We start from the raw sequence: 27,786 nt of genomic DNA on the forward strand, positions 1-27,786 counted from the left end.
CGCCCCCTACGTGCGCGCGCCGGCGCGAGTTGTGACGTGACGTTGGCGGGCGCGCGCAGCGTGACTCCCGAAGGAGCCGAACCTCCGCAAAGCTGGTGGCCGGGATGCGGTGCGCTATTGGCCGCCCGCTCCCCCGGAGCCGCGGCCCGCCCAGCAGGTGAGGCCGGGGTCCGGAGGGGTGAGGGCAGCGGGAGGCCACGGCCCTGTCCAACCGACTCCCTCGCCATATCCGGGCGCCCCGCCGCACCCCCGTGACCCCGGTGACAGGTGCTTGTCCCCGACACCTTGCCGGGTCCCGGGAGCGCCCTGACCCCATGGCGAGTGTGGGCTGAGGGAGAAGGACTATTGATCCCGGGGCTGGATGGCCTCTGCCTGCCTCCCGAAATCTGACGACGACGCATGTAGCATCACGTATTTGCTTTGCTCTGCGCTTTGGGGAAGTTTCCTGTTAGAATCCCCCGTGGAAAAAATGTGGCGGAACGGGAGATCAGCGATGGTGCACGGTTGTCTTTCTCAACTTGAGTCATGCGTAGACTCTTTTTAAAGGGACAAGTCTCCCATTCTCAGGAATATAACTCCAGAACCTGCAGGGCGCCTCAGACCCCAGCTAGGTGAACACAGGTGCTGAGACCATTTGTCACCAGGAAACAAAAGAGATGATGCTACTCTCTGTTGATGTTTGTTATAATTCAAGACCTGCATGTTACATAGTAAACTAGAGGTCAGTAACAATCCTTAATTAGACACTTAGTTAACGTTAGGTTGAAGGCTTTATAAAGCTTTTGTGAGAGGAAACTACCTACACTTCCATCCTCAGAGGAGCCTAAGATCTGTGTCATATTATGTTTAAGTTGTCTGTTATCTGGTTTGTTAATTGTTTGACATAGTTACAGAACTATGCTTATTTTCTGTGAGTAGCTATTTTTTTTTTTTGCTTATCTTAATGTTGATTTAACATCTGTTTTAAAATTTATTATTATTGCATTGTGGGAGTGGATGATGGGGAGCGGGGCATGTACACATGCCTGCCCCCCATGACTGGAGTTTACAGAATAACTTTTTCTGAGGTTCCAGGAAATGAATTTAAATAGTTATGCTTGCAGGTTGAGTGCTTTGGCCTGCTGAGCTATCCTGCTGGCCCCCACCACTTGTTTTTGCTGCTCATTGAATTTATGGCTTGCATTCTTTTAGCTCTATCAGGAAGTGTGTGATATGAGACTTTGAGTCAAACATGAGAATTGGTCTAAGGGGTCTTCCCCCCAGTATGTGTTCAGTTTGTTTATACGAGGCTGCCTGTGGATCGTGAGATTTGAAGTGCAGGAAGACATTAGAAAGTGTAACAAGTTAAATCTAGATTTAAAAAGTATTACCCAGGGCCCTGAAGGGTGTGTGATTGCACAAGCTATCCAGAAGAGGGAACAGCAGGATTAAAAGCCAGAAGCCAAGATTAGGAGACTTGTGTGGAACAGGCCCACCTTGCCAGGACAAATATTACTGAGTGAGGCAAGAACAGGCTATTGATGCAGTGTGGGAACACATGATGGATTGAGGCTTCCAAGTGCTACATGGAGAGGCTGGTATTGATCTCTAGGCTTTCGGGCCTTTCTTTGGTCGTACCTTGAAGGTAGCATTTCATAAAGAGTGTTTGCAGTGAAAAAAGATTTGACTGCCCATAAAGAACTGTCTTGAAGTAATGTCATCTGCTGTGGTCATCCTAGATGTGTGGGATGCTTGATGAAGGAATTGACAGATCCTGGGGCTGGAGAGTTGGACTAGTTGGTCAGGTGCTTGCTGTGAAAGTATAAGGACCTAAGTTCAGATTCTAGTACTAGGGGAGATGGGGGAAGTGGGTACTTGGAGCTCATTGGCTAGTCAGCCTAGCTAGTTGGCGAGCTCCAGGTTCAGTGAGAGACCCTGATTGACCTCATTGTGACCTGGCCTACACACACACACACACACACACACACACACACACACACACACGAATACATGTGTAGCTACACACACATGAACATACCAACACAAAGCAATTGACTTAATGAACGATGGGATGTTGGTACAGAAGTGTGAACCAAAGCTGAGGACAAGGTGACCGTGCTGGTGGGGTTGCCTCTCTCACACCCAGAGAATTCCAGAGGCTGGTATATGTTACCCAGCCTTACTGAGTTTAAGGATTCGGGGCTTTAATAAGCTGGAGATAAAGACCTAGGACTGGAGGAAAGTCCCATTCTCCGGGAAGACTGCAGAGCTGGTGCAGAAAAAGTGCTGTCTGCATAAGGCCACATGAACAGTAGAGGGTAGGGCAAAGCTGACTAGGACTTGCTGTTTAACACAGAACCATGTGTGCAGCATGCATCCTTCAAGTTGCTTTGTTGCATCTTTTACCAATAGCTGAGTCACTGCTGTGCAGTGGCCAACATCTCAATGCTCCCTGGCAGTTATTTCTTGTAAGCTCTGTCAGTATTTGCAGTTGTTCAAGGTCCTCCTTTAATCATCTGATAGTTAAGTGATTCTGTTTTGAAACACTCTTCCTGTCATCTCAAGTTTTATAGCTCAAAAGTTAGACTCCTAGAGTCTAACCTGTGTTTGAGTAATGGTATTGAATTGAGTTGTGATGGGTACTCTTGATTGTTAACTTGATGGGTTGGGAAATGCCTCAGACATTAGTAAGGCATGAAGCTTACAGCCTTGTCTGTGAGAGCATTTTCACAGAAGATTGGCAGAGTGGGTTAGCCCACCCTGAATGTTGGGTACCGCCCCATAGGCTAGGTACATCAATGGAGCAAAGAGGAAAGGTGAAAGCCAGCTAGGGCTAGCTCAGCATCCTCCTCCTGTCCTCTCTTTCTCTCTGCTTCCTGACCACCATGGTATGCTGCTCTGAAATCATAAGCTAAAAAGTCCTTCTCCTGTAGAAGGTTTTCTCCCAGGTGTTTATCACAGGGATGAAAAGTCTGACTAACCCAAATCCCATAATATGTGTTTACTGTACCTGTATTTTTCACCAAATAAACTTCATGGCTGATGTGTATCAGCTTCATGGCTGAAGAGGTGGCTTAGGGGTTAAGAGTACTAGCTTCTCTTCCAGAGGACCAAGGGTCAATTTCCTGCATCCACATGGCAGCTCACAGCTGTTGGTAACTCCACTTTCAGGAGATTCAGCATCCATACACATACATAATAGGAGACTCACCAAGAAATTGCCCTATGGTCCAGATGGCTCTGACTTAGTCACTGTCCTGTTGCTGCGAAGAGATACTGTGACCAAGGCAAGTCTTACAAAAGAAAACATTTCATTGGCAGCATGGCTACAGAGTTATAGATTTAGTTCACTAACATCATGGTGGGAAGCATAGCAGCCCACATGGTATTAGAGCAGTAGCTGAGCGCTGCATCCTCTCCCCCAAGCAGAGAGACTGGACAAAAGCCCACCCCAGTAACACCCTTTCTCCAATAAGGCCACACCTTCTAATCCTTCTCAAATAGTGCCACTCCCTAATGACTAAGCTTTCAAATATATGTGCCTACAGGGACCATACTAATTCAAACTTCCACAGGCTTTATTCCCTTACATAATAGTCTGCTAAGGAAGACCCAGCAGCTAGAATCACAAAGGTCTTTGCTCTCTCTGGTGATAGTCCTGCTGCAATTTAGAATTTTCTTTAAAGCATGACAGCAGTATTAGGCGTTTGCTTGCCTGAGCTCTGGTGCCAAGAATCCTAAGTGCAGAAACAGCAGTTGGAGTTTGCATTTTAAGATCAAGTTGCAGTATTGTGACTTCTTGGCAACATTCAGCCTTACATCTGTTCTGAGTGAAAATAATAAGTAATTTATGGACTGCCGTTTTTGTCAAAATTCTACATCTTAAAAACAAAGTCCTAGGGATGAAAAGATTTAATCACTCAGTGATTAATAGCACAAGCTGCTGTCCCACAGACCTCACAACCACTCCAGCTCCAAGGGACTTGATGCCCTCTTCTGACTGCCGTAGGCACTCATGTGCACACACATGCATTTGCACACACATAAAGAAAAATTAAATAAATCCTTTTTAAAACTAAAAAGAAAGCCCTAAGACCAATGCTAGGTGCTGTAAAGTTTGCCAAGTATGCTGTAATCCTTGGTAAGGTGCATCTTAGAAATGTATTTGTCTTTCTTGGCTACACCCACATTCTTTCCTACCTCCTCCTGGTATTGGCACTGGCCTTCCTGAGCTCTGAGCCCTCATGGGAAGAGTCCTAGAGTTGAGCATTGCTGTTGGTTGCTTTCTTCATCCATTCTTGGACCATAGTGCTGTTGGGAGTTTTCATGTCGTCACAGTCAGGCATCAGTGGCTTTTCTTCTCCCGCACCAGTTGCTGTTTAACACTCTCTTTAGTTCTTAGCTCAACTGTTGTGCAACTCTCACTGATTATTTTGTACTCAGATTGAAGTTGCTATCTCTTTTTTTCCTTCTTCTTAATTTAGATTATTTTCTTTTATATCTAGAGAGTGTTTTCCCTGAAAACACGACATGTATTCTGTATGGCTGTACTACATGTATTCCTGGTGCGCACAGAGGTCAGAAGAAGTGAAAAGCATCAGATCCTCTGGAACTGAAGTTGCAAATGGTTGTGAGCCACCGTGTGGGTGTTGAGACTCAAACCCAGGTCCCCTCTGCAAGAGCAGCAATGCTCTTAGGTGCCGAGCCATCTTTTCAGCCCTTTTCCTGAGTTTTTAAAGTAATCTCTCTTCATATTTCTAGAATCAAACACTGGTAGTTTGTCAAGAGCAATTCTGTGGTTTGTCCTGATGATGAAATTAATATGCGTTTGAAAACTTAGGCAAGCCTGGGGAAGCAAGTAACAGTGGTCATCTATCTCATTGCCACTCAGAAATAAGCAACACTGCTAACATTTTGTTTATCGTTTTTCTTCTCTTGGTGGTGAAATGTTTTTATTTACACACAGTGGTGCTCTCACCATGTCAAGTACAGAGACACAATCACCTTCCATCGTCATCCTGTGTTCTGTAATGTAAATGTGCCCTCACCCCCATAAGTCACATTAGCTTTCCATGTGTTTTTCTTTTTCTTTTTCTTTTTTTTTTTTTTTCCCGGAGCTGGGGACTGAACCCAGGGCCTTGCGCTTGCTAGGCAAGCACTCTACCACTGAGCTAAATCCCCAACCCCTTTCCATGTGTTTTTATAGTGCTAAGAAGGAACCCAGAGTCTTACATGCAAGGCATATATTCATCTTCCGAGTGACATTTCCAGCCTTACTGTGACATTCGGGACAATGTTTTGCTCTTAAGCACAGTTCCATGGTGACCAGGCTGTGCATGTTTCAGTCAAAATCTACCCTATTATTTCCCAAGAGGCAGGCACATTGAACCTGTCTACACAGTCACTTGAATGCCTCTAGTACACATTACCCCTCAACCCTCTGCCAATCTGATAGTTTTCAGGTCCCGTTTTCCTTAGGTCTATCTGAACACCCTGACCTTGCATCTTTTCTCTTGTTAACTTCAGTTACTCTTGCCTGGTTTTGTGTTAGTGTATTCATTTTATTACTTCATGTGAATGTCTTATAAGCAGAGAATGGTTACCTTTTATTTTCAAAGATTTCCTTTTATTGCTTTTAATTACGTGTAGGTGTGCAAATTGGTATGTGCATATGAATGTGAGTCCCTTTAAGGCTCTAGCCATCAGAGACCCCTGGAATTAAAGACATGAATGTTTGACGTTGAAACTGGGTACTGGGGGTGGGGGTGGAGGGACAACTAGTCCTCTTAACCACAGAGCTCTCTCTCCAGCCTCCAGCCAGAATTTGTCTCAAGCCTTTGTCTCAAGTATTACAAGTTCCTTTCTCAAGCTATTGTATCTGAGAAGGATTTGTTGATGTTTTAACATATGGGAAGTTTAAAATTATACATAGTTATAGTTTCTTCTGCAGTTTCAGACATTGATATCATTTAGAGACAGACCTTAATTCTAAGATTATGTCAATATTTGCTTATATTATCACATTTCCTTTTATTGGATATTTTAAAAATTTACATCTTTAGGACATTGAATTTCTCACTATATTAGAATATTTTAAAAGATATCTTTTTTGTTTGTTTGTTTGGTTGGTTGGTTGGTGATCAGGTGGTTATTGGTTTTTGGTTTTTTTGAAACAGGATTTCTTTGTGTATTCTTGGCATTTCTGGAATTTGCTCTGGAGACCTCTAAGTCTCAGAGATCTGCCAGCTTCTGCCTCTCAAGTGCTGGGATTAAAGATGTGTACCACCACCAACTGGCTGTGAATTTTTTAAATGTACTTAATTTTATTTATTTATTTATTTATTTATTTATTTACACAGTGAAGAAGAAGGGGGAAATTATGTGTTCCTCTCTACTGGGTTATAAATTCTTTTCTTTTCTTTCTTTCCATCAACACTGCCACCCTCCTGGTTCCCACCTCACAGAGTCCCTCGCCATCTTTCTCCCTTTTTCCTCTGAGAGGTTGGGCCCCCCTGGCACATCAAGTCTCTGAAGGATTAGGGGCATCCTTTTCCACTAAAGCCAGTCAAGGAAGCCTGGTTGGGAAATGGATACTACAGTCAGGCTACAGCTTTAGGGACAGCCCCCACACCAGTTGTTGGGGGACCCACATGGAGATTGGGCTGCAAGTCTTCTGCATATGTGTGTAAGGGGGCCTCAGTCCAGGCCATGTATACTCTTGGGTGGGTGGTTCAGTCTCTGAGAACTCCCAAGGGTCCAGGTTAGTTGACTCTATTGGTCTTCCTGTGGCGTTCTTATCCCTTTCAAGGCCTTTAATCCTTCCATAAGAGTCTCCGGACCTCCATCCAGTGTTTGTCTGTGGGTATTTACATCTGTTTCAGTCAGCTCCTAGGTAGTTATGTTAGGCTTCTGTGTGTCCCAGGTTAGAGAGAGGTGGAGTTGTGGGGTGGGGATGGTCATAAATTCTTAAGGGTTGGGTTTAATTATTTGTATAATTCTCCCTCCTAGTGTAGCCCACACTGGTCCTTGCCTGAGATGGCCTTATAAAGGCAAAGTCAACACAAGTATAACCCCAGAGCCCCTGTTGTATTAGAGAGGCTCTTAAAAAGGCTCATGCTCCCTTTGTGCAGGAATTTCAGCCAATGGACCCCAGAGAGGGGCATTCTATAGAGCTGAGAGCACCACTTGCGTTTAGTTTAGAGATCTACTGGGAAATGTGATATTGTCTGAAGAGCTTTGCTCTGATGCCCCTCACAGAATGTGCAGAGGCCCTGTGGCCTACCAAGTACTTGGATGAAGCTAGTGCAGCGAAGATTTCAAACATTTCATAGTCTCAATTTTATATTTAATGTCATTGTCATCATTATTTGTTCTGGTGGGCATAGACCCAGGGCCTCACGCACGCTAGGCAAACACTACAACTGTGCCATGTCCTCAGCCTACATTTTACTTTTTACATGAAACTGGTCCAACTTCCCAGGGCTACTCTTGAGCTGGGTCTGTCGCCCGTCAGGACAATGCTTTTGCAGTCATCCTGTCTCAGCCTCCTGGATAGCTAGAATGACAAGCCTGTGTCACCATATCTGGCTGCAGAGTTTCATTTTAGCTCCTTTAAGTAGCCACACATAGCAGCCAGCTAACTGCTTTAGGAACCACACAGGGCTTGTGAGCCTTCCTCCACACCAAAGGAGTGAGGACTTTTTCCTCTCACTAAGAGAGAAAAGTAAGGGAAGTGGTCTCTCTTTGATTTGAAAAGACTTATCCAATATCATCTTAACCCTTTTCTTCCCAGAACTCTGATCCTCATCAGAACCTTTCCCAGAGTCCATCGGTTTAATGCAGCAGTCAGTATGCATTCCAGAGAAGGACTTGTGGGACAAGAGAAATGTAGACCACACGTGCACAGCATGTTAGAGGACAGGGATTACAGTGTGAGTCACACACTTGAATCTCTACCTCATGGCCGAACATGACAGTAGCAAGTCCCTACCACAGTGTATCAGGAAACCAGAATAACCCATGAACATCTGGAGCACAGCCTGGGCACAGTAAGCCATCCTATGAGTATTTAATAATGAAGTCAATGCTAAGCTAGGTATGATGGCACACACCTTTAGAGATGCAGGCAAATCTCTGTGAGTTTGAGGCTAGTTTGATCTACACAGTGAGTATCAGGATGCCAGGGCTATATAGACCTTGTCTCAAAAACACAAAAACAGGGGTTGGGGACTTAGCTCAGTGGTAAAGCGCTTGCCTAGGGAAGCGCAAGGCCCTGGGTTCGGTCCCCAGCTCCGGAAAAAAAAAAAAAAAGAACCAAAAAAAAAAAAAAAAACCACAAAAACAAACAAACAAAAAGTAAATGTAAAATGAGAAAAAATAAATCAAGGATAAGATCTGGATGAGAAGTGGTGTGTGTACTTATGATCCCTGAGAAAGTGATACTGAGTAATGGCTTGCTGGAGGTCAGGTGATCAGCTGTAAGGATTGCTCTGAAGCAGTGGGAGCAGGGAGGCCACAGACCAGAGTGAGAGGCTTCTAGAAGCTAGTGGGGGCTGCCAATGCAGCTGGAATGCTGGGGGAAGAAGGGAGCAGGTGACTAGGTCAGAGAAGAGCAGCTGGCCCAGGCTGCAGGGCTGGAAAGCACAGGAAGACTGCAACATTTGTTCGAAGAGCATGTGGCCACTGGGAGATTCTGAATCCGGGCTTGATATAATCTGAGTTCTGGGTGTGTCAGCCTCAGGGAAAGAATCCCTGCCTATGGTGTGGGAAAAGCATTAGAGAGCCCCCAGGTAGGACTTCAGGGAGAAGGCAGTGCAGGGAAGAGGTGAGAGCCTGGCCTAGAACAGAGATAAGCGAAAGGTTAGGTTTTAGGTGAGCAGGAGTCAGGAGAAGGAAGATGGGGAGACTGGGGATGAGAATCAGGACAAAGGAGAGGGGGTTGGCATTAAATAGAATGGGGAGTTCAATTTTAGAAAAGCGGTTCATGATCCATGCAGCATCCAGATACAGAGACTGGAGATTGAAGGTGGATGTGTACATGACTCAGGAGAGCAGCTAGGCTGAGGAAATAAGTCATCTGTTAAGTGTTAGGTTATAAGCTGAACCAAAGTCAGTAAATTCAGAGGGAATGCCTCAGAGCAGGGGTGATGAAGTTAGGAGAGGATGAAGTCTAGGTAGAACGCTGGGGGACTCAAGGACAGACAGCTTTGGAACAGAGCCAAGGGTCCCTGACAGGATTCCAGAGCAGAGAGAGAGGCTGACTAGGCTGTGAAAGTGTTAAGCGGTCCCAGGAGGTAAAGATGAGGAGAACTTTGAAACCATCCTCAGGCTCCAGCAGGTTGGAAGGAGTCCCTGGCTTTGTGATATGAGGACTGGGCCCTGGAAGAAAGTGGGTGGGTGACAGGACTGACGCAAAAAGGGCAGGACACCTTGCAGGGCACTTTGTACATCAGAGCAAATGAATACATTCTTTCAGTTCCCATGGAGTTAATCCTGCGCATCCCTACCTCTCCAAATCTTCTTTAACTTTTCAGTGCTGTAATAAAGTCATGCCCTGAAATTTTAGGGCTTTAGGACTGCTTGCAGTAAAAGTTCATGCCAGTCTCCTGACTGGGCCTGGATCTCTAGCAGCATGAAGTTGATGTACAAGAATGCTGCTCTAACCCGGTGGCCTCCACACAGGATCACAGTTAGGTGGGGTATGGCTGAGATTGAGTGTCTACTTGGTAGACCATGGATATTTTATTTGATTGTCCTCTTCTTGATGTTTTTTATGCTGAACCAGGGTAGCTCTGACTCCATGAAGACCCCAGCTCCGATTCTGTCATTGTAGATGACGAGAACTGAATCCCACAACATTGCCTGGACCTTGCTTGGCCTTTCAGTATGGGGAGGTAAGTGATGGGCTTTATCACTAGCCTGTAAACCCTGAGATTTTGATGCTGAAGAAATGGGTGTTAAGAGAGAGGACAATCTAAATCCCAAGAGAGAAGGGTTTGAAGTTGTACTGTACTGGTCTAAAAGCATTGGCCCTACAGCCCCCAGTGGGGCACTTGTTACAGGAAGAAAGTAGCCAGGTGAGCTCCACAAAGGTTAGTGTGAGCTGCAGTTTAGGCCTGCACGTTATATTAGCACAGGAGAGCAGCCTAGGGCCTCTGAGGTGCAGAAGAGGAAGACTCGGGTGTGGAGTGTCCTCAGAACTCCTGTGAAAGGAAACTGAATAGAAATTTCAAGGGGTTGGCAGTCTGTCTCCTTCAGTGAGAGGTTTTAGTCCATGAAGTACTCTTCACAACAAAGAGGATAGGAACCATGAAGTGATGAAATGTGCCCTACAGGCAGCACCTGCTGACGGCTTTACAGTTTGCCTCTCTTTCATGGCATACATTGAACTCCTTTCTGTTTGCAAAACATGTCTCAGAGGAGATGTGGGACAAATCCTAGAACTCATCTGAGTTCCCTTGCTGATTTCATAAAGGAGGTTCTGTTGAAAGACTGTTTTCCCATTACCAGGTCGTCTGGCAGAAATTTACATTAGAATCGCATGCTAACTCACTTCCCCTAAGTCTTTGAGTCACTAATGCATAACATTGGTCCATTAGGCTACTGGTGTTTATGGGTAGCTTACAGCCACTTCTGTGTCCTCAGTCCCCTTCATGCCATCATCCTTAAGTTGGATTTCATTATAGATTTCTGTGTTTATCTGGCTAAACTTAGGAACTGGCATTCCCTTTTGTAAAAAGACAGATGTTTTTGTAATGCTCCCCAGACAGGGGGGAAATGTAGGAATATTATAATCCAGGAGTGTTATAACCAGCAGGATGTCACGCTCATCATGTCATTTTATAATGATGCGTGTTTTATAATCACCAAACAGCAATATGGAGCATGCTCAGTGCAGCCACCAGCAGACAGGAAGCAGGGAGAGCTCATGCTGAACATCAAGCATCTAAAATCTGTTTCTTTGGAATTCCAGGATTGGCATTTCCTGTCTCTTTCCTGCTTCTTGGCATTTTAGCATCTCGCCAGTGGGCTGTCCTCGAATTCTGAACACCAATTTACGACAAATCGTTGTCATTAGCATCCTGGCTGCAGCTGTCTCCCTTTTATACTTTTCTGTTGTCATAATCCGCAGCAAGTATGGGTGGCTGTCAAAGGACAAGAAATTTCAAAGGTAAGAGATAAGGACTTTGTGTTTGAGAAGGAATGTCATACCTTCTGGCTGACTTTGTTCTAGCCGCAGTAACAGAACATTGGGCAGCAACAGTTGTACTTCATAACGCTCAAGAGCAGGGTTCTCAACCTGTGAGTCACAACCCCTTTGAGAGTTGAGTGACCCTTTACAGAGGTTGCCTGAGACCTTTGGAAAACACATATATTTACATTACAATTCATAACAATATTACAGTATGAAGTAGCAATGAAATAACTTTTATGGTTGGAGATCACCCCAACATGAGGAACTGTATTAAAGGGTCATAACATTAGAAAAGTTGAGAACCACTACTCTAGAAGCTGGGGTTCCAAAAGCAAAATGCCAGCAACATTTGTTTCTCGTAAGGGCTTTGTCCCAGTTCCCACGGCAGGAAGAGGTGGGGTTGCGCTGATGTCTCCTTCCTCCTGATCTGATCACCTCCTAGAGGATAGTTGTGCACTCATGCTTAGGCTCACGGCAGATGAGCATCAGAGAAGAGAACAGTCTCTGGACCATCATGTGATGACTGAACAGGCACAGGAACACGTGGCTGTAGGAACTGGACCCTGTGCTGACTACCTGTTAATAAATTGGACTGTTGGAAGTGCCTGACAGCTGGCTGCAGAGTCCATGTTGTAAGAGGCCCCAGGATAGTCAAGGAGCCCCTTCGATCTGTTTAAGCTGGGTTCTGAGTAAACACTTGCACTTTGGAGACAGTCGTCTCTGGAAGCTGAGGAGTGTGCTCAGGAGAGCTGAGCATATACCTGAATAGGGGGCTCCCTGTGGGCAGGGTTGGTTTGGTCTTTTGACTTGTCCTCTGTCACAGAGAGTCCCAGAGAGAGATCATTACATAGCATGGAGGGCACTCATGTGGTGCTTCTGCAGTGAGGCTTCCCTGTTAGAGCAGGACGATGCTCTGTTTTAATAATAACACTCATGTATTTCTAAACAAGGTACTTGGCCCGAGTCACAGACGTTGAGGCTACAGACACCAACAACCCCAACGTGAACTATGGCATTGTGGTGGACTGCGGCAGTAGTGGGTCTCGGATATTTGTCTATTGCTGGCCTCAGCACAACGGCAATCCTCATGACCTGCTGGACATCAGACAGATGAGGGACAAAAACCGGAAGCCAGTGGTGATGAAAATTAAGCCCGGTATGGGATAGTAACAGCTGAGGACTCGAGCCAGGTTCTAGGTTCCTGTAATTCTATGATACCACTCCCTGCATGCGATACCTCCCCTCTCGCTCACACTGCCCAGCCCTGCTTCTAAGTTCAAGGCAGGGCCTAACGCAGTGTAGTAACTGGCTTTGTTTCTCTTCCCATTTCCTTATCCTGATCACACACCCACAGCCTGTGTCACCTGTGACCGTCATCACAGTCACCCCATGGTGTGTGCTAATGTTCTAACACTGCTGGGAAACTTCTGCTTTGTTTCTCCTATTTGGGAACGCTTTCTTAAAGACAGACATTTTCAGATAACTCTTGACAATCTACACTTTAAATTTAACATACTATTTGTTTAAATATTGGTATGTATTAGTGATTTTTTTAAAAAAAATTACTATGCAAATGTCTTCCTTATCATCCCTACCCTTTCTCTTTTCTCCCCCCTTCTCTCCTTCCCTCTTTCCCTTGCTCCTTTCTCTTTCTTTCGTGGTGCTGATATTGACCATAAGAGTCATATATGCTAGACAGTGCTCTACCAGCAAGTTATGCCCCTAGCCCTCTTTATTTTTGAGACAGTGTTTTACTGAGACAGCCATGCTGACCTTTGGCTTACAGTTCTCCTCACTTGAGTCACTAGACTCCACTTGCCTGGATGCATTTCTTATGCTCTAGATTATTCATAAGGGCAATCTCGGGACTTAGAAAAGAACGAAGGTAACCAGGCAGTGACGTTGCACGCCCTTAATCCCAGCACTCAGGAAGCAGAGGCAGTTGGATCTCTGTGAGTTCAAGGCCATCCTGCTCTACACAGTAAGTTCCAGGGACACACAGAGAAACTGTCTTTAAAAAAACAAAAACAAAAACAAACAAAAAAAGTGAATGTAAATATAGTCAGTTTTTAAAGATAGGATCATCTCATTTCTAAGCTGTAAGTATGGAGTCACATCTTGCTTTCCTCTTTAAATAGCCTAAGCAGCGATAGTCTCCAACCTCTCGGGATCTCTGCCTTGTCCGTGGTTGGTACGCTCTTGGGGCATTGGGAATGGAGCATTTAAAATGAGCTTTTCATTCCTAGACTCAATGAGCTCTGATTTAAAACAGTAGGCTGCACATATTAACAGAAACACTGAACTTTCATTCTGTCTTTCACTAGTGTGTGAGTGCTAAAATATTAAATGCAGACTGTTCAATAAATGTATTTTCTAAAATGCCAGAGAGGCACAAAGAAATGATCTGTGCTCAAGGGATGAACATGCTAGGTGCTCGCTTTGCTTGCTTTGCAGTGTGCTCACGTGTCTGGTCTTTATACTGTACCCATAAATATAAATAATTATAACATGGCACAGAAAGTTTAAAACAGGATATTGAGAAGTAATAACCAACATGGTTTATTACCCTCTACTGAGAAGTGAAAATAACATCAGTGGATTTCCATAAATAAAGATTCTGATATTTATTTATTGTTAATATAAACAAGGCTCTAAGTGTATTAGAAATAGATTCTGGCTAGTTTTCCACTGAACTAGCTCTGGGTGCAGAGTCAAAAGTTTTGCCTTTAACTCCATTTTCTGCTGTTTCCTTTCTGGGTCTATAATTCCCTAATGTGTGAAGTAGGAAGTTGTAGAACTTCTCAAGTCCCCACTGTTTTGATTTTGTAGACTCAATGACAGCTATAAACACTCATTTACTTTTTAAAAAGATATTAATTATGTCTGTGTGCCTGAGTATATGTTTATGCAATGTGTGTATGCAGGTGCTTAGGGAGGCCGGAAGAAGTGACTGGAGCCCCTGAACTGGTTGGTTGGGAGCCACAATATAAGTGCTGGGAACCAAACCTAGGTCCTCTGCAGAGCGCCAGTGCTTTAACTGCTAAGCTGTCTATTACCTCCCGTTCACTTTTAATAATAAGTATTGATCAGATGTTCCCAAGTACCTCCTCTTGCCAGGTAATGTTAAGTGCTGGGGTATGAACAGAACAAGACACAGTGTGAGCCCTTCTCCAGCTATAATGAGACAAGGGAGGAGTGTACTGTGATGAACAGACACATAGCTGGCAAAGGGAGCACAGTCTGTGAGGAGAGCTGATATCCCTTAGGGCTCTGCTAGAGAAGACTTCTGTGGGAGAAGGAGCTGAATGGACAGGCAAAAGTTGATTGGGTAAAGGAGGTAGGGAAGAAAAGACTTTCTGCAGGGCACTCAGAGGCCCAAAGGCCAGAACAAGGTGTTTTGTGGTGAGAGAAAGGAACTCTGAGAGGAGGTAAGGATGGGCCATTGTGTGGGTAGCAGTATATCTCTAAGCTAAGTTCATCTGGGTTGGTTAGAGGAGCCTTAGAAGGGTTTAAAACAAACAAAACAAAACCAAAACCAAAAAAAGCATCCTTGGGGTAGGAGGTGGAGGGTGGAGGGATCAGTGGAAACTGGAAGGCAGTGAGCTACATACACTAGGCCAGCAGCAGATGGCAGTGTCCAGAAACTAGCATAAGCAGACCCAGAAGTGGTCTGTGACAGTAGAAGGCAGTCTGCATGGGGGCATGAGAGAGAGTTTACCCTGGATGCCACGCACAGGCAGCAGAAACAGATCTGTAGTACCAGCTGCAGAACTCATCATGTTTGGGCTCTCCGTGAGGACAGGCAGTGGCTGCCTGCATTAGACAATCACCTTGACCTGATCTGAAGGTTGGGAAAGACCACTAGGGATTGAGCTGAAGGCCTATAGCAATGGATGGTGTTGTAACCATTGGGGTTTGCCTGAGGAGAGAAGGGTACATTTCTCAAGGGCAAGAATGTACTCCTGTGTAGGACACGTAACAGATGCTCAGTCGGATCGATATACCAATGACAGAGAAGAGGTTATGGAACTGAACCCTTCATGCCATACAGCAGGGTGGAAGTAGAGAAATAGGCAAAACTAGGAGAATAGAGTGAAGCCTGAATCTCTCCCAGATTCAGCACACTGAAGACATTTTCTCTTTACGCCATGACATCCCTGCTAACCTAACTGTCCATTTCTGCAGGCATTTCAGAGTTTGCTACCTCTCCAGAAAAAGTCAGCGATTACATCTCTCCGCTTCTGAGCTTTGCTGCAGAACATGTGCCTCGGGCAAAACACAAAGAGACACCTCTCTATATCCTCTGCACAGCCGGGATGAGAGTCCTTCCTGAAAGGTGGTCTTCCTCAGCCTGGAGAGTGGGTGGTATCTGCAAAGGAGGGGTGGCTTACTGCTCTCCCCTCCCCCTCATGGCTATCTCATCTCAGGGCTATTCTCTTATGCAGATCTCCCCAAAGAGCTTTTAATCTACTCATTTTTTACTATTAATTATAAAGTTAATTTTGAAGTGACTGGTGAGACAGAGTCTTATATCTCAGGTTTGCCTCAAACTAAATATGTAGCAGAGCCTGACCTTAAATTTCCAATCCTTTCCAATCCTTCTACCTCCATCTCCTGAGTGCTGGAGTGGATTTACACTACCATGCGGGGTTTATACAGTGCTGGGGATGGAACTCAGGGCTTTGTCCATGCTGGATAAGCACCCCACCCACTGAGCTAAAGATCACATGATTCACATAACTTTTTCATTTGGAAAGAACATTCCTGAGATAAGCAATCTTTTCAGTGAATCACTTTAGTTTTACAGTTAACTCTTTCCGGTTTCTTTATTTTTGTTTCAAACAACAAAAAAACCAAGTATGTGGTTTGATGGTAGATTTTGGGACTGCCTTACAGCCAGCAGAAAGCCATCCTGGAGGATCTCCTGACCGACATCCCTGTGCACTATGACTTCTTGTTTTCTGACTCCCATGCCGAAGTCATCTCAGGAAAACAGGAAGGTTGGTATCAGACCATCAGTTTGAAGTGTCAGAAGCAGTGCCTTCAGAGCCTCCCTCCACGTTGTGCAATATATTGAATCACTAGAGACCATAGCCTTGAGATACTCTTCAAAGACTAAGTTAGTCTCTTAGATGACTGGTCTTTATTGTACAGCCCTAAAACTGTTAAACATAACTCATCTGAGTTTAGCATAATTAGGGAATATATATTGAACAGGCTGAGGGAGGAAGTCTGTGTCCTTGCCCAGCTGAACTTACTTCTACCAAGGAAATTGGAATTCTTGTCTTTGATGAACTGAGAAAATATTAGTTCTGTTTTAGAGAAGTTATTCCACTTGAGTGAGAAACAACCATTCAGTGAAATGGTATTCTAGGAGCAGAGACCTAAATGTATGCTATCTGTTCCTCTGTCACCCACCGTCAAGCCAGGGTTCCTGGGGAAATGCACTGGGAAACAGACTTGGGTAGTTGAGCCAGGAACTCCTTACAGACAAGTACAGCCCTTAGAATTGTAAGCGGTCATTTTCAGCACCCAAAGGACGTGGGAAAATACCCTGGGAATATGAAAGAGAATGGCCTTTCCTCCACCTACCCATCTAAGAACGTTCTAAGTGGAGTCTTTGAGAGGAGAGTAGAGGACATCATCTCAGTAGTTGTAAGAAGCATGGGCCCTGTTGATGGTCACTGTTGCTGCAGGGGGGAAGGAAGGCCACTGTAGACCAGCACGGGCTTTCATTTGGCCAGATCATGGCCCTGTGGAAAGGTAGTGGTGATGTTGACAACTGGATACATACTGAATTATCAGCCTGCTACTTCAGACATTGTTCTTTGGCCCAGCCCAGCAGGGTAGGATAGAGGAGGTTGCTACTGAAGATTGATTAGCTTGTCACCTCCACTGCATAATGACACAGATCCAGGTAGCAGTGGGAATGGATAGAAATGGGCTGTAGGGAACATGGGCAGGTCAGGTGGCTGTGTGGGTGACAGGTACAGGAAGTTAGTGTGCAATCACTGTGGAATTTACATTCTCAACACATCTGACATAAAGTATAAGCTTTAAAATTGAGAGTCCTTGTAAAACCACTAGGGCAAGATAAAACAGCAGAACTGTGTTATTCTGTCTCAGGCTGTTAGGGGTTAAAAACAAATGAGACAGCTTGCACAGACCAAATTGATCAGAGATTTAAAGCTTAATTTTTTTTCTTAATTTTGCTCTGAAATGTCTAGGTGTGTATGCTTGGATTGGCATTAATTTTGTCCTTGGACGGTTTGAGCATATTGAGGAGGGTAAGTGCCACATTTCCATAGCCATCTGGTTGGAAGTTACAGTACAGTTTATGGTCAGCCCCAGGGCTGAGGAGGAGCTAAGTGTTATGATAGCTCAGTGCAAAGGGTTGGGCGAGCAGAGCTACTGTCTAAGCTACAGTGGAGTTCATTGGGAGGAGTGGCCTGGGTGCTCTTCAAAGCTTCCAGTGGACACGTCTCTCTCCAGATGATGAGGCAGTTGTGGAAGTCAACATTCCTGGCAGTGAGAGCAGCGAGGCCATCGTGCGGAAAAGGACAGCCGGTATTCTTGACATGGGAGGCGTGTCTACCCAGATAGCATACGAAGTCCCCAAAACTGTAAGCTTTGCCTCCTCACAGCAGGTTATTATCTGTACAGACTGCCTTCTGTTTGGTTCCATTTTCATGTAACATGTCTCCATCCATCTTTGTTTTGTTTCCTGAGTCTGGACACGTCCTTACTCTGCTTGCTGAGGTTCACCTTCTCAACCCAGGAGGAAGGAGGCCGGAGAATGAGGCAGGCCTCAGCCAAGCCGATTGCGTTTGTACATTGACACTAGCTGGTTTGTTTTCGGAAAGAATTTTTCTCTGGTGTATATGTCAGTCACATGCTTGAGATTTTGTATTTTTTCACTTCACTTTTAAAAAATAATATAGCATTGTGTATCATTAGGAAGCTATGACCAGCACAGTCGCTTTTGTTTTCAACTGTTCTGGGAAATATTGACGTTGGTACCTAGTACTCCACATCTGGTTCACCCCATCTTTCCTCCAGCCCTTCAGTGCTCTGTCAGGGTCTGTGGTCCTCAGCAGGCTGTGCCTTCCAAACAGGACAACAGAGTCATTCCCATGTGTCCCAAAATCACCATGTCTCTCATCACTGTTTCCTCCAGATGTAAACTGACACCAGAGCATGGCCTCCTACACTGTCTCCCCCACAGTAGGAGCATGTACCAGGGGGTGTTCAGAGTAAGCCATGGAGCTGGACAAGCCTAGCTGGCAGCATCACCCTGTCCCTCCTAGTGGTGTGACCACATGCTAGTCCTATAACTTCTGTGAGCCAGGCTCCAGCTGCTGTGTGCCTAACACTCACCCCCTAGTGCTCCTTGGAAAATTACTTTGGAAATTTAAGTATTTGAGCCTGTGTTTCCTACTTCCCATCTCAGACATGCCTCTAGAGGCTGCCTTGCCTGCGTTCTCCCTTCATTGTAAAGTAGCAAACTACAAAGAAAGCTTAGGACAAACAAAAAAACAAAAACTCCCCCTGGACTCTCCATCATTAAAAAAAAAAAAAAAAAGCATTTTTAGTGTTTTGGTGAATTTTTCCATTATTTTTATTCCTGTCATAGTTTAAAGATGTGGTTGTTACATTTTTGCCTTTTGTGATTGTGTGCCTTTTATTCGCAGTACACATTGTATTCCTCTATAATTGACTACTGCCATTAACCTAACCCTCCCTTAATGTTGACTACTCAGATACTATTTCTTTTTCCTTTTTTTTTATTTTTGTTTTTTAGATAAAGGTGTGTCTATTTATCAGAACATTCCTGTGTTTGGGTCTATGCCCATAGCAGGAAGTAGCATAAATAGATTTGTGGGTTAGAGGGGAGAAACTATAGCACTGACCTCGTTTCAGAAAGTCCTAACCCCACCCATGTGCAGCAGCTGCAATTCCTCAGTTAGAATCATACTGCATTTTAAACCAGGCTAAGAGCATACTTGAGAGGTGGAGAGAGAATCTGCTGCTCTTAATATAACTCTTTTTAGACCCTTCTTTTTTAACTGGAACTAAAGTTGCTTTAAAATACCAAAATGTGTCACCCTTGTGCCTGCAGGAAGAAGTAGCTAAAAACTTATTAGCTGAATTCAACTTGGGGTGTGATGTCCACCAGACTGAGCATGTGTACCGCGTCTATGTGGCCACATTTCTTGGGTTTGGTGGTAATGCTGCTCGGCAGAGATATGAAGACAGACTATTTGCCAGCACAGTTCAGAAAAACAGGTACAGCCCCTGCCGCTCCTCAGCAGGTACCTGCAGGCCTAGCTTGCTCCTCATCAAAACTAGATTCTGGTCAAATATCTTCTTTTTAGCTGCCACTGTGCTGGAAGGACTGAGGATCCTCAGGGTCCTGCCACCAACCCCCGTCCCACCCTTGTGTGTGCTTGCACTTTCACTCTCCATCTGATAGAGTGGGACCCTCACCAACACTAGATGACAGTTGCTCCTGAGTGACTGATACTATGACACTAAAGGCCTGGGAAAGTTCAGACAGTGACAAAGTGACGCCACACAGCTGATCCCTGTGAGGCTCACACCAGCCGGTACCCTTGACTTCAGAAAGCCTCAAATAAGGAATGTTCTAGAGATACTGGACATTGTCACTGAGAACCACAGGGAAAGGGGGTTAAGAGTAAAGAAATAACTTGAAGTAACTTAAGGATATTAAAATATTTTTAAGTTGGGTATGATGTTACATGCCTGTAAATCATTATATCATTAGTTTGAAGCCTATTAAGACCCTATCTCAGAAAGCAAACCTAAATAAAACTAAAAATAAACCTTCACATTTTTATAAGTGGAAACTTAAAAAACTGACTTTATGTGAAATCCTGATGTAGAAAAATATGTGAAAGAAAAATAGAGGAAAGAGCATCACTCCTGTTAGACTGACATGTATGAGTTTAGCTGGGCATGGGGATGTACACCTTTAGTTCTGCCCTGTGGGGCCAAAGCAGGAAACCTCTGTGTGTTTTAGGCCATCCTGGTCTATGTGGTTTCAGGCCACACAGAGTACATAGCAGAACCCTGTCTTTAAAAAGAGAGAAAGAAAAAGAAAAGGAAAAGAAAAGAGCCAGGCAGTGATAATACAGGCCTTCAAGCCCAGCACTCAGGAGACAGAGGCAGGCAGATTTATGTGAGTTCAAGGCCAGGCTGGTCTACAAAGTAAGTTTCAGGACAAACAGGACTGTTAAACAGAGAAAGCCTGTCTTGAAAAAAATCCAACAAATGAATGAGTAAATAAATGAATGAATTATAATAATAAGCTTAACAATATACCAGTTACTTATTTGAAGTGTGCCCATCAGAACAGACAAATAGCTTGGAACCAGAAGGTCAGAGTATGGGTATATAAGATACCTTGCTCTTCCTGCATCTGGTTTGTTGACAGAATGTTTTTAAGGAGAAATGATCATTTTAGAACTAAGAAATAGTATATTTACTTGGCCAATTTAATCTTTTTCAAGAATTTTATTAGTTACTTTTATGTATTTGGGGGTTTGCCTACATGTATGTCTGTATACTATATGCAAGCAGTATCCAAGGAGGATAGAAGAGAATACTAGATCCCCTAGAACTGGTGTTATAAGTGGTTGTAAGCCTCCTCCATCTAGGGAATCAAACCTAGATCTTCTAGAAGAGGAACCAGTGCTCTTAACCACTGAATCATCTTTCCAGCCCTGACCAATTTAATCTTAATAAATCAGTAAGGGCCTAAAATTTAATAAAGACCAAGTTGGAGCTACTTGGTATGAGCTTCCCCAGAGTTCACATCTGTAAGTATGAAGTTCTCTGATTACCTTAAAAACTAATTGATAGGTGTTAATTACAACAGCAGTAGTCCCATGGTGTTTGCTTTTTGTTTTAAATTTGTGTCCAGAACATTTTGTTATAGTTATTTTTCATAACAGTCTTAAAACTTAAACTAGAAATATAAATTTGAATCTAACTTTCATAGATTTGTTAAACACTTTCTCCTGACTCCTGAGTTTTAATAATTGGGTTTTATTACCAATTTAAAAGAAAAATGTTTTATATTGTGTAGTCCAGTGGCACTCTTAAGCTAAATGTAGAACACAGAAACAGTAGTGTAAGACACACATTTAACTGCTCAAAATTCCTGATAATTATAAGCATGCCATTATTATTTGAGCCTTGAAATTCATACCTGTCTCTGCCACTTACAGCGGTAGTTCATTTCTTTAGAGTAAATAGTTTTATGGCAAAGATCATTGTTCGCACTCAAGTACATTATGGATAACCCTGATGGAAGGAATGCATAGCTTCTTAGAAAAGACTGTCATTGAGGGCAAGTGACTCCAGCAAGGTTCAACTCCTAACAGTCAGACCTGGGAGTACATAGTACCCAATACTAGCATGACTTCCACTGTCAAAAGTTTGGTTTTCTGTTCATTGATTGCATGAATATTCACACACACACACACACACACACACACACACACACACACACACACACACACAGTACAGAGACAAGGGTTAATTAGCAGGATATCTCTTTCAGATGTAACTAGCCTGGTGTATTTCATTTACAACAAGGCTAACAGTTCTTTTCACAGGGCTCCTCAGAGCTGATAGTGCTGCAAAAACAGCTACTGCAGCAAAAACAGCTACTGCCTCCTGCCATGTAGGCCAGTAGTTGATTAATAACAACAACAATAATAATGCCTCCAGCTGTCTAGGCCTGTAGTTGATTGATGGTGATGCTGGTGGGGATGGTACAATCAGATGAGGAGACTCACACCTTCCTCGTGTTTTCATGTTCATGCTCACTGGATGGTCCTTGGCTGTGGATTACTGTCTCCTCCTGGACTCCATCCATCTCCTCCTGCACACACTGCATCTTCATTGGCTCAACTGTTGTAAAGATTACCAGCAACAGACTGACATTTTGCCAAGCAGTGTGGTCCCACACCCTTCTAGAGTTTACTTTTCCCCAGTCCTCCATGCATATTATGATTTCCATGTATAATCTGACCACAGCTTTCTAGCAGTGTGTGTGTATCTTGTTTTTATGAAACACATCCTCTATATGGTCCAAGCAGTAGTGGCAGAATGGGAGTGTGAGCCACATGGTCACTGGGTCCTCAGCAGACATCCTGTCAGATTGTATTGACAGGACCTAAAAGCATCAAGTCAGGCCTCAAGATGGCTCTGTGGCTAAAGGTACATGCTGCTCAAGCCTTGGGACCCACATGTAGAAGGAGACAGCCTACTTGCTCAAGTTGTTCTCTGATCTCCATAATGCATGTTGTGGTACATACACATGTACACACAATAGATAGACTAAAAAGTCAGGTAATCTCACTCATTGTTTGCCTGTACTCAGCATGCTTATGTATGTGATTTTGTGGATCTCTGCAAGAGGGTTAGGTGACCATTTTGCTAATTTTGGAACCCTTCATATTCCCACACTCAATTCTGTGGGACCCATTTTAGGAGAACACTGGCTTGCAGCTACTTGTCCAAAGCACAGTGTATGTAGCATAGGTCTCATGGTAAATGATTCTTTGTGCCACAGGCTTCTGGGTAAACAGACTGGCCTGACTCCTGATGCTCCATTTCTGGACCCCTGCTTGCCTCTGGACCTTAAAGATGAGATCCAGCAAAATGGGCAAACCCTGTACCTTCGGGGGACAGGAGACTTCGACCTGTGTCGAGAGACCCTCCAGCCTTTCATGAACAAAACCAATGAGACACAGACTTCTCTCAATGGAGTCTACCAGCCTCCAATCCACTTCCAGAACAGTGAATTCTATGGCTTCTCTGAGTTCTACTATTGCACCGAAGATGTCTTACGAATGGGGGGAGACTACAATGCTGCTAAATTTACTAAAGCTGCCAAGGTAACGTGCCAAGAAAGTTAATGCTGTGAAGAGACCATGAAGGCTGCAGGTCCTGCCTCTGTCATTCTTGTACGGGAATATTTGTAGTGCGCCATTGTGATGTCCTTTCCTTTCAGTTGTCTTGTGGGAAGTAATCATAGAAGGAAGTCTAAGCTCTACTAACTATCACCAGGAATGTACACAGAAAAGTCTTGAGTTGACTTTTGATTGCCACATCTCAAAATCCTTCAGCAGCTTTCTACCCCCAGAGCAGCCAGGACACTCCTATGATCTTGTTCCCTCTGCTCTCCCTCTTTGTCTGAGGTTTGCCCTGTCATATGTCGTCAGCCTCAATGACTCTTGTCTTTCAGCCATAGCCCATTGCTCTTCCATCAGTTCATCCATTGTCCCATCTGTGCTGTACTTCTCTGGCTGCTGGCATCTAGTCTCTGATCCTAACCCATTAAGTTTCATAATTCTAAACAAAGCCACAGTTTTCTCTTTGTCTGTCTTTTTTGTGCCATTGTAGCTGATTTACCAGCCATCCAGTCCCTTCCTCCAGGCATGGCTCTTGTATTGTTTTATTTATAGTGCCGGGTAAATGCTCTCTTGTTGAGCCATGGACCCTTTGCTTCTCTTTCTCTCTTTCAGATGCCCCCACCCCATAATCAGTGATAGTTTCTTTCTTGAGTATTTCTCGAGCCTATCCCTGATTCCTGTTCCATTGTCATTGTCCTTGCCAACCCTCTGGCTCACCAGGAGCTGTCCAATAGATCCTCAGTGTTTGGTCCCTGGTGCTTACCTGCATGCTGTCCTGGGGTGTTCTGTCTGAAGCTCTCATGCAGCACCTTGCTGTACCATTTAAAGTCTTAAGCAGTTTCACTTGCTGAATTCCACTGATCTCAGCCTGTCACCCCAGCTCAGTGTCCTCTCAGCATGGTGAACAACATGGCCTTACACCGTGTACCACCCCCCTCTTTCTCTCTTACACTTTTTCATTCCTGATGTTTTCCCTTCCCCGTGCCTCAGGCCAAGTGCATTCCCTCATGCTTCCTATCACAGCATTTCTCTAAGTCCCAGCTTCTTCATCCTGTAGGAAGGTGAGGAGGAGTCATGGTGGGAGGCCGGTGCCCTCCAGAAGGACACACTGTTAGTAGGTGTGAACAGTTAATGTGCCTCCAAGTGACTTTTCCATCACCATCCTCCTCCAGTGCTAAGTCTGCCCTAAACTCAAGAACACAGTTTGAACAGGCCAAAACCAGTTTCACTTTGCCAGAGTTTATTCTGGTACTGTGGCGATGGGAGAACTAAATGGTTTGCAGAGGTTCATTTTGGGCAGGATTTCCTAGTACAGAGCAAGTACAGTTTGCTGGTCTCAGAGATTCACAGAACCCCAGATCTCAGTTGACTATACAGACATTCACTCCGCTTGTGTGTTTGCTGTGCTTGTTAGAAATATTAACTTGGTAAACTTGGTAAGTGGAAAAGCTGTTTTAATAAGCTTTAATAAGGGATGGTTTTATTTGGGGTGGAACTGTTTTCAGGATTACTGTGCAACAAAGTGGTCGATCTTGCGGGAACGCTTTGACCGAGGACTGTACGCCTCTCATGCCGACCTCCATCGACTTAAGTAAGTAGTGGACACTCAAGTCCTGATCTGCCAGGTGACCCTCCTTATCTACCATCCTTCTCTACCCTCGGCTCTCTCAAATGGGACACGTTTTTGTTATGGCTTTTCTGCTCAGTTTTGAAATCTTTGCGCAGAAATTCCCCTTTGTCACTGTTTGCTCAAGACCTGCTGAACGACAGAGTTGTGTGGGCTGCTGCCCCTTTCCCTTTTTCTGTCCCCTCCACCTGACTCCCCAGGACATGAATGATATGGTTTATAAGATCCCTTTGTTTAAGTCACTTGGGCAGTGGCTGAGGCTTATCATTTACTACCACATTTTATCACTTAGTCTAGTACTTCCTCATAAGAGACGGGGCTCTAGCAAACATTGAAGCTCTGACGAAAAGGATCACCCTGCCTTTCCCTTCTGTCATAAAGAGGCTGGGGTCTAAAGGAGATGGAAGGTGGCAGTGTTTGTTCAGTTAATGATGACGTACTGTAGGCATGGGGAAGTGGTGTCCCACAGCAGTGATTGAATGACACTGTTTCAGGATAGTCAGTTTTTACAGGTAAACTGTCCTCTGCATAGGGCAACAACCTGAGCTAGATAATCACTCAGCGGCACATGTGTGCTACCTTCTCAGAGCTGGCATGATGTAAGATGGGGACATTCTGTCTAGTGCCTGTCTGATCCATGCCTGTGCTTGGTTTTGTAGGTATCAGTGTTTCAAATCAGCCTGGATGTTTGAGGTGTTCCACAGGGGCTTCTCCTTCCCTGTCACATACAAAAGTCTGAAGACAGCCTTGCAGGTGTATGACAAGGAAGTGCAGTGGACCCTGGGGGCAATCCTTTACAGGACCCGCTTTCTGCCCTTGAGGTAGGCTATGTACCTGGGAGAGTCACTACTGATGGTTCTCTGGAGCACGCTGCCTCCTGGTGACTGTATGCTGTGGATGTGTTGTCAATGCTGTGAGGCTAGCCAGACTAGCTTGGGTTAGTTTACTTGGGTCTTCTCCATTACCCTCCCCAGGGGCTTCCTTTTCTCCCATAGCATAACAACTCTTCGTGATGCCATCCTATGTCCCATCTGTCTGTTCCCTGACCCCTGCAGAAGAGTCCATTTAGTGGTGATCTTTATGACTTTGGGCTCCTTCTGTGATAGTATAGTATCTAGGACTGCAAAAGAAACCATTGTATTGAAAAGCATTTATGACTCTGTTGTAGCACACAGACTTGTGATGTAGGAGTACATCTTTATTAACACATTGTCTTGTAATGTCTGGTAGGTAACAGAACCATCATGTCTGTTCCTTCAGCATGAGGATGGCTGACAGCTGAGGCATTAGCCTTCATAATGGGCCCAAAGCATCAGTCATCATCCTTAGCACCGAAGTGTCATAAATACTTTTTTTTTTTTTTGGTGGCATTTAGGTCTATGTAGATTCATGACCAAAAGAGATACTACATTCCAGTCCACAGTTGGTCACATAAACACATACTGTTTTCTCCATTCAAGTCAGCACACCTAGCTCAGATGACCCACATGTAAAAACATTTTTATCTACTAGTCTAAGTTGGGTCAGCTCCAGAAATTCTATGTAGTAGCTGTTACTGTTTATACAAAGTTCCGCATGAATGTGTTTGCCCTATTAACTTCCTTATAAGAGCAAAAACCTGGGGCCTACATTTATCAAATGTTTGTTGCTGAAATGCTAATGCTATGGCCTTAAGGACATGCTTCCACATGTCACTGCCTTAGTGTTGCCAACGTAGTTGACAGGGGACCCACTCTGGACCTGCTGCCCCTGCCCTGAAGGTAACGAAAGTCAGGAACAGCCTGGTGCCCTTCTCACTGTTGTTTCTGTTTGTCTCTGTGCACAGAGACATCCGACAGGAGGTGTTCCGGGCTGGCCATGCACACTGGCAGGGCGTGTCCTTTGTCTACAACCACTATCTGTTCTCTGGTTGCTTCCTGGTCGTCCTTCTATCCATCCTTCTCTACCTGCTGCGGCTTCGGCGCATCCACCGCAGGGCACCCCGCACTGGCTCTCTGTGGATGGAGGAAGGCCTGCCCTCCCAGAAGGGCCCTGGGCCCTTGTGACAGACACTGTGTCAGCTTGAAGAAGACTCTACAGGAAAAGCCATTTTTGCCTCAGGGTTTCTCATATGCTCCAATTGTTTTGTTTGTCCCTTTCCTTTCTGTTACAAAACCCCACTGATTTGTAAACCCTGCTGTCTAGAGGTACTACCATTTTGAACGCAGCTTAAAATGGAGGAGTGGAAAAGAGACTTCACTCAGCTTGTGCTGCACAGCATCTGCCACACATCAGTAAGGTTTGTAGGAAGTGCTGCATTTTTAGCACATGCACTTGGGTACATGCACAAGGGGACAGTGGGCAAGTTCCCATCAGCGTAGATGGAACTTCAGAGTGGTCCTGGGACAGAACCAAGCTGTGAGTTTTACCCTCTTTCCTCTCCAAACACCTCAAGCTAGAAGGGGGGCGTTTGATTTTATTTGCTGCTCAGGTCTGTCACCATCTGTGTTTTCTTGGCAGATTTAAGACTTTAGTCATTTATAGCAAAAATCGACAAGATGGTGCACAGGGAGGTGATACGAAAGAGGGGTCAGTGATGAGAACTACTGAGGAGAACATTGCCCTGCTGCAGGCGATCGCATGCCTGTAAACTAGCCGCACTTGCCCCTGTGCTGGGGAGCTCTGTCGCCCTCTTAGAGCAGCAGTGAGTTTGTTTGAGTGCTCATTTGTTTTATTTGTTTGTTTGTTTTTAAACCAGAAAGTCTATAAAGTTCCCAGGTTTAGTGGTCTGAGAGCGTGGACCAGGAGTATGCCCTGCAGGCACCCAGTACCTCTGAGAGGCAGGTCTGTGCTGTCGAGCTGCCCCAGCCTCTTCCACTTCCTGTGTCACCCCCATGGTTCAGATCTCTTCACTGTCTTTCTTCAGGACACCCCACACATTGCTCGACAGTCCTTGTTGTCACACTGTGGCTGCAGCTGTCGCTGGCAGTGGCACTGTAAGCCCACACCGTGGAAGAGCCTGAATTTAAAATAAGAAATAAATGCACACGTTGAAAACAAAT

At 44.7% G+C, this 27,786-nt stretch overlaps 1 protein-coding gene across 4 annotated transcripts; it reads left to right on the plus strand.

Moving 5' to 3' along the window:
* On the plus strand, positions 1-27,786 carry Entpd4 (ectonucleoside triphosphate diphosphohydrolase 4). Of its 4 annotated transcripts, none has more exons than XM_063274430.1 (13): positions 1-721; positions 9,764-9,872; positions 10,952-11,149; positions 12,124-12,329; positions 15,359-15,509; positions 16,070-16,173; positions 17,401-17,460; positions 17,666-17,796; positions 19,293-19,459; positions 22,776-23,100; positions 24,624-24,709; positions 25,405-25,566; positions 26,571-27,785. In XM_063274430.1, exons 2-13 carry the CDS (start codon positions 9,865-9,867, stop codon positions 26,788-26,790), a joined length of 1,818 nt encoding a protein of 605 aa, XP_063130500.1. In that variant the 5' UTR covers positions 1-721; positions 9,764-9,864; the 3' UTR covers positions 26,791-27,785. The 4 variants fall into 4 exon arrangements, with proteins under 4 accessions (XP_063130500.1, NP_001388593.1, NP_001388594.1 ...); NM_001401664.1 differs by having other exon boundaries at positions 10-157; positions 17,666-17,820; positions 26,571-27,786; NM_001401665.1 differs by having other exon boundaries at positions 10-157; positions 26,571-27,786.

This window comes from Rattus norvegicus, chromosome 15 (genome assembly GCF_036323735.1).
Source record: "Rattus norvegicus strain BN/NHsdMcwi chromosome 15, GRCr8, whole genome shotgun sequence".
NCBI classification, from domain to species: Eukaryota; Metazoa; Chordata; class Mammalia; order Rodentia; family Muridae; genus Rattus; species Rattus norvegicus.

Excerpts from the sequence above, each read along its gene's own strand:
- Entpd4 (NM_001401664.1), top strand. Across the intron at positions 16,174-17,400 it reads CATCTCAGGAAAACAGGAAG|GTGTGTATGCTTGGATTGGC; the intron begins GTTGGTATCAGA and ends TGAAATGTCTAG. Across the intron at positions 19,460-22,775 it reads AGCACAGTTCAGAAAAACAG|GCTTCTGGGTAAACAGACTG; the intron begins GTACAGCCCCTG and ends TTTGTGCCACAG.